Raw genomic sequence first — 12,037 nt, 5'->3', positions numbered from 1 at the left:
GAAAAGTCAGTGAAATGTTCAAAAATCCCACCCGGGTTCGAGTGTGCACTCAAACTCAAACTCGAACCCGGGTGGGACTTGAACCTGGGTAGGTATTTAGAAAATTTTGGGGGACTCTTGCCGACTTTTCTCATTTTTTCCCCCCTACTTCCCGTGGGACTTTGCTGGGTGCATTTTGGACATTTTTTGTATCCCGGGACTTGTGTGGCCGGCGGCGGGACTCGTGGGACTGGAACCCCGGGGAGGTATTTTGGACACAATTAGGACTTTTGAACATTTTGGCCGCCTTTTCCCCGTCTTCTTCCCCGCCTTCCTGTGCACCATTGCTGGGTGTGTTTTGGAAGCTTGGACAAAAATAGTTTTAAGCATATTTTACTCAAAATAGGTCATAAAATGTCGGAAACAAGCTGCAATATCTTACTGAGATCATTTAAATCATTACAATTAGCTAACTTCAATGAACCCAAAAATACCTTAAAATAAGTATATACTCACTAATAACAAGTGTACTACTATACGAGTACGTATTTTCTATTGTTTCATTGAAAATAAAACGGCAAAGTATTTGGTTGTCATCTGTTTTAATATGAGAAACAATAGTGTCAAAGTCATGATTTTGTTTTACATTCTTGAAATACGAAATTCTTATTTTAAAAAGTAGTTTTATACTTGTGAGTGTTGATGACACAGCTTTGCAACAGTTGATATTCTCGTTTCAAGCATGTTTTACTCAATATAGGTCATCAAATCTCAGCAACAAGCTGTAATATCTTACTGAGATCATTTAGGACCTAAACACTTGAAACAAGTATAAAATCTTATGTATGGCCGCGCAAGTCCCGGGATGCCCAAAATGTTCTTAACACACCCAGCCGAGTCCCATGGGGAAGGGGGATGAAAGTTGGAAAAGTCAGCAAAAGTCCCAAAAATGTTCTAAATACCTACACATGTTCGAGTCCCACAAGTTCTGCCGCCGGTCGGGATGCCCAAAATGTCCAAAACGCGCCCAGCAAAGTCCCACGGGAAGGTGGGGAGAAAAGGGAGAAAAGTCAGTGAAATGTTCAAAAATCCCACCCGGGTTCGAGTGTGCACTCAAACTCAAACTCGAACCCGGGTGGGACTTGAACCTGGGTAGGTATTTAGAACATTTTGGGGGACTCTTGCCGACTTTTCTCATTTTTCCCCCCTACTTCCCGTGGGACTTTGCTGGGTGCATTTTGGACATTTTTTGTATCCCGGGACTTGTGTGGCCGACGGCGGGACTCGTGGGACTGGAACCCCGGGGAGGTATTTTGGACACAATTGGGACTTTTGAACATTTTGGCCGCCTTTTCCCCGTCTTCTTCCCCGCCTTCCTGTGCACCATTGCTGGGTGTGTTTTGGAAGCTTGGACAAAAATAGTTTTAAGCATATTTTACTCAAAATAGGTCATAAAATGTCGGAAACAAGCTGTAGTATCTTACTGAGATCATTTAAATCATTACAATTAGCTAACTTCAATGAACCCAAAAATACCTTAAAATACGTATATACTCACTAATAACAAGTGTACTACTATACGAGTACGTATTTTCTATTGTTTCATTGAAAATAAAACGGCAAAGTCTATTTGCTTGTCATCTGTTTTAATATGAGAAACAATAGTGTCAAAGTCATGATTTTGTTTTACATTCTTGAAATAAGAAATTCTTACTTTAAAAAAGTAGTTTTATACTTGTGAGTGTTGATGACACAGCTTTGCAACAGTTGATATTCTCGTTTCAAGCATGTTTTACTCAATATAGGTCATCAAATCTCAGCAACAAGCTGTAATATCTTACTGAGATCATTTAGGACCTAAACACTTGAAACAAGTATAAAATCTTATGTATGGCCGCGCAAGTCCCGGGGTGCCCAAAATGTTCTTAACACACCCAGCCGAGTCCCATGGGGAAGGGGGATGAAAGTTGGAAAAGTCAGCAAAAGTCCCAAAAATGTTCTAAATACCTACACATGTTCGAGTCCCACAAGTTCCGCCGCCGGTCGAGATGCCCAAAATGTCCAAAACGCGCCCAGCAAAGTCCCACGGGAAGGTGGGGAGAAAAGGGAGAAAAGTCAGTGAAATGTTCAAAAATCCCACCCGGGTTCGAGTGTGCACTCAAACTCAAACTCGAACCCGGGTGGGACTTGAACCTAGGTAGGTATTTAGAAAATTTTGGGGGACTCTTGCCGACTTTTCTCAGTTTTCCCCCCTACTCCCGTGGGACTTTGCTGGGTGCATTTTGGACATTTTTTGTATCCCGGGACTTGTGTGGCCGGCGGCGGGACTCGTGGGACTGGAACCCCGGGGAGGTATTTTGGACACAATTAGGACTTTTGAACATTTTGGCCGCCTTTTCCCCGTCTTCTTCCCCGCCTTCCTGTGCACCATTGCTGGGTGTGTTTTGGAAGCTTGGACAAAAATAGTTTTAAGCATATTTTACTCAAAATAGGTCATAAAATGTCGGAAACAAGCTGTAGTATCTTACTGAGATCATTTAGGAGCAAAACCCTTAAAACAAGTAAAACACTAACATAAAATCTGCTTAGTGAGAAGAATTATCTTACCAGACAGAAAATAAGCAAATATCACCCTTATTTGAGATATTTCAGCTTACTTAGATTTCAGTTTTTGCCGTGTACAGTCTGATGTAGTTTTTGAGTCTATTAGTCCTGCTCTTGGAATGAAGTGTTTGTTTGTGCGAGCCACTACAATTCAAACTGTTTTCCAGGTGAATGAATGAATGAATGTATTTATTCCGGCAGACAGACATACCCATATGTTTCGCATTATAAGTCACTTTGGAGTTTAAGTCGCACCTGCCAAAAATGCATAATAAAGAAGGAAAAAAACATATATAAGTCCCACTAGAGCAGGGGTCACCAACCTTTTTGAAACCAAGAGCTACTTCTTGGGTAGTGATTAATGCGAAGGGCCACCAGTTTGATAAATAAATTGCAGGAAATAGCCAACTTGCTAAATTTACCTTTAACTCCAGTATTATTAATAATTAACATTTATATTTGTGGAAACACTGATTATCTCAATGATTTTTTACAATAAATATATATTTTTGATGACATGTTTTAAATAGGTTAAAATCCAATCTGCACTTTGTTAGAATACATAACAAATTGGACCAAGCTATATTTGAACAAAGACACATCATTATTTCTTCTATATTTTCCAGAACAAAAATTTTAAAAGAAATTCAAAAGACTTTGAAATCAATCAATCAATCAATCAATCAATGTTTACTTATATAGCCCAAAATCACTAGTGTCTCAAAGGGCTGCACAAACCACCACGACATCCTCGGTAGGCCCACATAAGGGCAAGGAAAACTCACACCCAGTGGGACGTCGGTGACAATAATGACTATGAGAACCTTAGAGAGGAGGAAAGCAATGGATGTCGAGCGGGTCTAACATGATACTGTGAAAGTTCAATCCACAATGGATCCAACACAGTCGCGAGAGTCCAGTCCAAAGCGGATCCAACACAGCAGCGAGAGTCCCGTTCACAGCGGAGCCAGCAGGAAACCATCCCAAGCGGAGGCGGATCAGCAGCGCAGAGATGTCCCCAGCCGATACACAGGCAAGCAGTACATGGCCACCGGATCGGACCGGACCCCCTCCACAGGGGAGAGTGGGACATAGAAGAAAAAGAAAAGAAACAGCAGATCAACTGGTCTAAAAAGGGAGTCTATTTAAAGGCTAGAGTATACAAATGAGTTTTAAGGTGAGACTTAAATGCTTTTACTGAGAAATAAGATTTAAATTTGATTCTACAGATTTTCTGGATTTGCCAGAATATTTTTTTTGAATTTTAATCATAGTAAGTTTGAAGAAATCTTTCACAAATATTGTTTGTCAAAAAAGCAAAAGCTAAAATGAAGAATTAAATTAAAACGTATTTATTATTCTTAACAATAAAAAAAAAAAATACTTGAACATTGATTTAAATCAATGGTTCCCAAACTTTTGCAGGCTGGCGCCCCCTTGGCTCCCCAGTGAATTCCCAGTGCCCCCCCCCCACCTCCACAGACACATATGGAAACAAACACCTCTTTCTTGATATTTGGTATGCTGCAATTTGAAAAGAGAAAGGTTAAACACAAATGTGTATCTCACAACTAAAACCCAATTTAGTAAACCAATTTATTTTTTAGCAGTTTTAACTGTTTCAGCAACATAGAAAGGTAAATAAACATTCCACCAGTAACCTTCATTGTCTCACACTTAATATTAATGGGATGGATGTGCTTGGTGCAGGGACATAAGCTTCTCAACATCAGGCTGGAACTCACTAAGAAGAAGTCGTAGATCCTCGCGGTCAGTAATTTTTCAGTCGGTTTCTTTGCTTGGAAAGAAGCAAGGCGACTGCACTGAAGCCCCGTTCTACTAAATATGATGTTGGCGTGTGGTAACCGGACCCTGATGCGTCGTCCACTGACTCGTCCTGCTGCACGTGTTGTGTACAAATCGTCAAACAAACGTTCGAACTTCTGACTTCGACTTCGGACTGCCGCCCCCCTACCGCCCCTTTCTTCCTCACCGCCCCCCCAGATCTTTCCACCGCCCCACTTTGGGAACCACTGATTTAAATTGTCAGGAAAGAAGAGGAAGGAGTTTAAAAGGTAAAAATGTATGTGTTTAAAAATCCAAAAATATTTTTTAAGGTTGTATTTTTTCTCTAAAAGTGTATTTCTGAAAGTTATAAGAAACAGAGTAAAAAAAATAAATGAATTTATTTAAACAAGTGAAGACCAAGTCTTTAAAATATTTTCTTGGATTTTCAAATTCTGTTCGAGTTTTGTCTCTCTTAGAATTAAAAAATGTCGAGCAAAGCGAGACCAGCTTGCTAGTAAATAAATACAATTTAAAAAATAGAGGCAGCTCACTGGTAAGTGCTGCTATTTGAGCTATTTTCAGAACAGGTCAGCAGGCAACTCATCTGGTCCTTACGGGCTACCTGGTGCCCGCGGGCACCGCGTTGGTGACCCCTGCACTAGAGTATAAGTCGCATTTTTTGGGGAGAAATTTAATTGATAAAATCCAACACCAAGAATAGACATTTGAAAGGCAATTTAAAATAAATAAAGAATAGTGAACAACAGGCTGAATGAGTGTACGTTATATGACGCATAAAGTCGCACAATTGTTCAGTTGTTCTTTTAAAATTTTGACTTGCATTGTGTAAAATTATGACTTTTATTATCAAACTGCCAAAATTGTGAAATTCGAACAAGCTTTTTTTTTGTATTTGCATAGTATGTATATATTGTGTGTGTGTGTGTGTGTGTGTGTGTGTGTCCATTGCTCATCTGTATGTTCAACATAGAGTCCAGTTTGCTTCTTTAATGTATGCGTGCGGTCACACTTTCCCATACACGGGAGGTCACGCTACAATTCCCTCTCCACTTGCTCTTTTCCTGCGCTGTGTGACTGAGTGATTACAACCCAATTCTGTTTCTCATTTAATCTCCCCGGAGCTGCTTTTCAAAAGACTTTATTAAGGGGAAAGGGAGGGCAGCGTGGAGCGCCGGGCTTAAATCACAGCACTTATCTCACTCTTTCTGACACTTTTTTTTTCTGTCCACCGTTCCCGCTGGGGCGCAGGGGGCCATTGTGGCCGTGACGGGCGACGGCGTCAACGACTCGCCGGCTCTGAAGAAGGCCGACATCGGCGTCGCCATGGGGATCGCCGGCTCCGACGTATCCAAGCAGGCGGCCGACATGATCCTGCTGGATGACAACTTTGCCTCCATCGTCACCGGCGTGGAAGAAGGTGAGTGATGGCTTGTGACTCAAGAGTAGTCGGTGTACTGCCTGTATAGAAGTAAAACTGTTCGATCAACACACATCCATTGTTGCTTGAATGGCTGGCAACACAAGTGAGTGGCAAGTTAATTGTGTAGCACGGTGGACAAAGGGGTTAGTGCATGTGCCTCACAATACGAATGTCCTGAGCAGTCCTGGGTTCAATCCCGGGCTGGGGTTCCTTCTGTGTGGAGTTTGCATGTTCTCCCCGTGACTGCGTGGGTTCCCTCCGGGTACTCCGGCTTCCTCCCACCTCCACCTTCAGACATGCACCTGGGGATAGGTTGATTGGCAACACTAAATTGGCCCTAGTGTGTGAATGTGAGTGTGAATGTTGTCTGTCTATCTGTGTTGGCCCTGCGATGAGGTGGCGACTTGTCAAAGATCCTATATAAGACATGAACTGTTTTTGAGGATCTACAGCAAACAAATATATAGTCAAAGATGCTATAAAAGACATGAGTGATGTACTATTTTGGAGGATCTACTAGGAAAAAAACTATTGTCAAAGGTCCTGTACAAGAAATGAAGTGAAGTGAATTATATTTATATAGCGATTTTTCTCTAGTGACTCAAAGCTCTTTTTTACATAGTGAAACCCAATATCTAAGTTACATTCAGAACCAGTGTGGGTGGCACTGGAAGCAGGTGGGTAAAATGTCTTGCCTAAGGACACAACGGCAGTGACTAGGATGGCGGAAGCGGGAATCGAACCTGCAACCCTCAAGTTGCTGGCACGGCCACTCAACCAACCGAGCTAAACCGCGATGAGTAATCTGCTGTTTTTGAAAATCTACTGGGGGGAGGGGGAAACTATAGTCCAAGATCCTATATAACAGTGGTCCCCAACCTTTTTGTAGCTGCGGACCGGTCAACACTTGAAAATTTGTCCCACGGACCGGGGGGGTGGGTTTTATTATTATTTTTTTTCATAAAGAAATACAATCATGGGCTTCACGGTGGAAGAGGGGTTAGTGCGTCTGCCTCACAATACGAAGTTCCTGCAGTCCTGGGTTCAAATCCAGGCTCGGGATCTTTCTGTGTGGAGTTTGCATGTTCTCCCCGTGAATGCGTGGGTTCCCTCCGGGTACTCCGGCTTCCTCCCACCTCCACCTTCAGACATGCACCTGGGGATAGGTTGATTGGCAACACTAAATTGGCCCTAGTGTGTGAATGTGAGTGTGAATGTTGTCTGTCTATCTGTGTTGGCCCTGCGATGAGGTGGCGACTTGTCAAAGATCCTATATAAGACATGAACTGTTTTTGAGGATCTACAGCAAACAAATATATAGTCAAAGATGCTATAAAAGACATGAGTGATGTACTATTTTGGAGGATCTACTAGGAAAAAAACTATTGTCAAAGGTCCTGTACAAGAAATGAAGTGAAGTGAATTATATTTATATAGCGATTTTTCTCTAGTGACTCAAAGCTCTTTTTTACATAGTGAAACCCAATATCTAAGTTACATTCAGAACCAGTGTGGGTGGCACTGGAAGCAGGTGGGTAAAATGTCTTGCCCAAGGACACAACGGCAGTGACTAGGATGGCGGAAGCGGGAATCGAACCTGCAACCCTCAAGTTGCTGGCACGGCCACTCAACCAACCGAGCTAAACCGCCATGAGTAATCTGCTGTTTTTGAAAATCTACTGGGGGGGGGGGGGAACTATAGTCCAAGATCCTATATAACAGTGGTCCCCAACCTTTTTGTAGCTGCGGACCGGTCAACACTTGAAAATTTGTCCCACGGACCGGGGGGGGTGGGTTTTATTATTATTTTTTTTCATAAAGAAATACAATCATGGGCTTCACGGTGGAAGAGGGGTTAGTGCGTCTGCCTCACAATACGAAGTTCCTGCAGTCCTGGGTTCAAATCCAAGCTCGGGATCTTTCTGTGTGGAGTTTGCATGTTCTCCCCGTGACTGCGTGGGTTCCCTCCGGGTACTCCGGCTTCCTCCCACCTCCACCTTCAGACATGCACCTGGGGATAGGTTGATTGGCAACACTAAATTGGCCCTAGTGTGTGAATGTGGTCCGTCCATCTGTGTTGGCCCTGTGATGAGGTGGCGACTTGTCCAGGGTGTACACCGCCTTCCTCCGGATAGCAGCTGAGGTAGGCTCCTGCACCCTCCGTGACCCCAAAAGGAGAAAGCGGTAGAATATGGATGGCATTGGAATACTGTGGTTCATTGAGGAAAAGATCAATTCCAACATATATTATGACAAAGGGAAGCAAAGTGTGGTTCCCCTTCTTTGGAAACTGGGTCTTTAAGACAGTTAGGGATGACTACCGAATTCGGTACTTTAATAGGTACCAACAAGGGTTGTACGGTATACCGGTATCAATCAATGTTTATTCATAAAACCCTAAATCACAAGTGTCTCAAAGGGCTGCACAAGCCTCAACAACATCCGCGGTACAGAGCCCACATAAGGGCAAGGAAATACTCACCCTAGTGGGACGTCGATGACAATGAGAAACCTTGGAGAGGACTGCATATGTGGGCAACCTTACCTTATAAATGAAGTCTGGATAAAAATAGACGTCACTTTCTGGTAAAAGTCCTCCTCCACTTCCTTCAGTTTTAAAAGTCTTCTAAGAGTTCAACATAGTTGCCACGATTAGCAGAGCTCCTACTGTCATCATTTCCACGAAATGCGAGCTGCTGTTTGGCGAGGAAGCAGGTCGCATCGATGACATATTTTAAAATCTCTCGGTTCTCTTTTACATTAGCATTGTGGACACTGATGTTGAATCGCCGAGTCTATCCTCGTCATCCCAAACGTTTTTAGCGCAATTTAGCTTTGAATGTGAGTGGCCGACCGCTCGTGTTTGGTGAGGCTTCTTTGCAATTTCTTTAGGTCTTAAAATCTCATTTGAGTCCACACAGTTCCACAGGTTGAAAAAAGAAGGCAAGGGAAGCAGAAAAGGCGGTTTCTTGCAGAACATCCACAAAGCCAGGCTTTTCACGTATACCAATCTGATTGGAAAGAGCGAGTAACTTTCCGTCCTGCTGATTGGTCTTCCTTTACTAATTATCTCCTGCTTCGCTTGAAAGTCCACTTTAGAAAACTGTTTAAGTGCGGAAATGTAGTCATCCATGTTGAAAGTCGGGGTGCAGGGGACGGAAAAATAAGTCGCTGCGGCACTTACTCGCTGATGCCATCGTATGTCGGGGATCATGAGCGCCCGTATCGTGAGGCACAAGAACTGTTTGCCTCACCTCAGACTTTTTTCCCCGCCGTTTTGATGGCTCAACCGACACACAAAACATGTTACTCGCTGCGGCACCTGACTCTCTTATGCCACCGAATGTCTCTGATCATGAGCGCCCCTATCGTGAGGCACGAGAACTGTTTGCCTCACCTCAGACTTTTTTCTCTGCCGTTTTGATGGCTCAATAGACACACAAAACATGTTACTCACTGCGGCACTTGACTCGCTTATGCCACCGAATGTCTCTGATCATGAGCGCCCCTATCGTGAGGCACGAGAACTGTTTGCCTCACCTCAGACTTTTTTCTCTGCCGTTTTGATGGCTCAACCGACACACAAAACATGTTACTCGCTGCGGCACTTGACTCGCTTATGCCATCGTATGTCTCTGATCATCCATCCATCCATCCATTTCCTACCGCTTATTCCCTTTCGGGGTCGCGGGGGGCGCTGGCGCCTATCTCATGAGCGCCCCTATCTTGAGACACGAGAACTGTTTGCCTCACCTCAGACTTTTTTCCCTGCTGTTTTGATGGCTCAATTAACACACAAAACATGTTACTCGCTGCGGCACTTGACTCGCTTATGCGACCGAACGTCTCTGATCATGAGCACCCCTATCGTGACACACGAGAACTGTTTGCCTCACCTCAGACTTTTTCCCTGCTGTTTTGATGGCTCAACCGACACACAAAACATGTTACTCGCTGCAGCACTTGACTCGCTTATGCCACCGAACGTCTCTGATCATGAGCGCCCCTGTCGTGAGGCACGAGAACTGTTTGCCTCACCTCAGACTTTTTTCCCTGCCGTTTTGATGGCTCAATTGACACACAAAACATGTTACTCGCTGCGGCACTTGACTCCCTTACGCCACCGAACGTCTCTGATCATGAGCGCCCCTGTCGTGAGACACGAGAACTGTTTGCCTCACCTCAGACTTTTTTCCCTGCCGTTTTGATGGCTCAATTGACACACAAAACATGTTACTCGCTGCAGCACCTGACTCGCTTATGCCACCGAATGTCTCTGATCATGAGCGCCCCTGTCGTGAGGCACGAGAACTGTTTGCCTCACCTCAGACTTTTTTCTCTGCCGTTTTGAACGCTCAGCAACAAACCAGACAGGAACGCGCTCTGGCCGCACGGCAGACAGAGAAGTTTACAAGGGATTGCAAAAATTCAGCGATTTTAAAGAAAACATAATCCAAGTTGGTGAAGCTAAATGAAAATTAAAAACTAACAATTACAAATATTTTATCATTATATATTTTATTTCTTTGCATGATCACAGGTGAGGCACTGCAACCCCTGCCTCCCCTGACCGCACTTCACTGTTCGGTACTATACATGAAAAGTGTAGTGAGTCAACACACAACTATATTTTATCCTTATCTCAATAAACCGCAGCTCCCCAGTGCCAGCAGCAGTCATGCACCACCTCGATGCTTTATTGTAGGCATGGCACGTTTATTTTGCCACTTAAATGTGTCGCCAGCTATTTACACAACAAGGTCTGTGCGTACCGCTATACAAGCTGTAAACTGACTACTGTACTGGAGTTTACTTCTTATAAAGTATTGTCCCTTGACATGAAATACTGTCATAGGAATACTACTGCGTGCTGGGACAAGTAAATGTCATAGTTTTAGCATGACTGAACTGCATATGCGTCCTTATCGGCTTTGCTAATCAAGGTTATTGTTTTTCCTCCGCAGCTAAATCAGTATATATATTTATTCATAAAAAACAGATCCCCGCTGGCGGCGTGGTGTCTTGCCTGAGCACAGAGTTTGCATATTTATGATCAGGCCCATTCACTGAGGAGACTTTATGTAAACAACAATATGAACAGCTTTGAAAGAAACACGGCTCAGACTTTCCACAGGAGACTGCCGTTTAATCTAAAGTGGCGATGGCGGCGGCGGCTAATAAAGTCAGTCACTCTGGAGGCACACTGCTTTTTTCAATTTACCTCCAGCCTAATAATGCCGGGAAGTAGGAAATCCAGACTTTCCTACTTCATGGCGATGAATGTTATCCCCGCACTGCACACTGACATACTGTACTTACTGTACCACAACCATGCTTCTATCTACAGGTCGGCTCATCTTTGACAACCTGAAAAAGTCCATCGCTTACACGCTGACCAGCAACATCCCGGAGATCTCACCCTTCCTCCTCTTCATCATCGCCAGCGTTCCTCTCCCTCTGGGAACCGTCACCATCCTCTGTATCGATCTGGGCACTGACATGGTGAGTCTCTTCATTTAGTTCAGGGGTGTCCAAAGTGCGGCCCGCAGGTAATCGTTTACCGGCCCGCCACACATTCTGCAAAAATTGCAAATTTGATAGTATTGCAAAAATAAAAAAAAATTTAAATAAAAAAAGTGGAATGAGGTGAAATCTAATGAGAAAACGTGGCAATGTTGACACAAAGCTGCCATGCAGGCAGTTTTTTTTTTCCTTTTGTCTTTATTTTCTTTTTTTTCCAATGCTCAAGAAAAAAAAAATGACACTCTGATGAGGTGGCAACTTGTCCAGGGTGTGCCCCGCCTTCCACCCGATTGTAGCTGAGATAGGCACCAGCTCCCCCCGCGACCCAAAGGGAATAAGCGGTAAAAAATGGATGGATGGAAAAAATGACCAAAAAAATCTGTTTTCTTTTAATACATGTTTTAATATATATTATTGTTTTAGTTGCTTAATAGACATTCCTGGCTCTGAATTTGCTCATGACTATTTTTAAGTTTTTGTGCTTTATTTGTTGCCGTAATCATTAAACCAACACGTTACTCATCAGTTACTCAGTACATGAGGAGTTTTTCACAACATACTTTTGACTTTTACTCAAGTAAATATTTGGGTGACTACTCCTTACTTTTACTTGAGTAATACATCTCTAAAGTAACAGTACTGTACAATTTCTGGCTACTCTACCCACCTCTGCCTATTGCTATGTTTGCTCAAACGGGCCAC

General features: G+C 43.4%; 1 protein-coding gene across 2 annotated transcripts in view; it reads left to right on the top strand.

Moving 5' to 3' along the window:
* Nucleotides 1-12,037, top strand: part of atp1a2a (ATPase Na+/K+ transporting subunit alpha 2a) — a 193,753-nt gene that overhangs the window by 143,050 nt on the left and 38,666 nt on the right. For both annotated transcript variants that reach the window (XM_061920966.1, XM_061920967.1), the window contains 2 exons: nt 5,641-5,809; nt 11,160-11,314. In XM_061920966.1, the coding sequence (XP_061776950.1) occupies nt 5,641-5,809; nt 11,160-11,314 (324 nt within the window). The remainder of the gene's footprint in view (nt 1-5,640; nt 5,810-11,159; nt 11,315-12,037) is intronic.

This window comes from Nerophis ophidion, linkage group LG14 (assembly GCF_033978795.1).
Source record: "Nerophis ophidion isolate RoL-2023_Sa linkage group LG14, RoL_Noph_v1.0, whole genome shotgun sequence".
NCBI lineage: Eukaryota > Metazoa > Chordata > Actinopteri > Syngnathiformes > Syngnathidae > Nerophis > Nerophis ophidion.
This window is presented reverse-complemented; position numbering and strand designations above follow the sequence as displayed.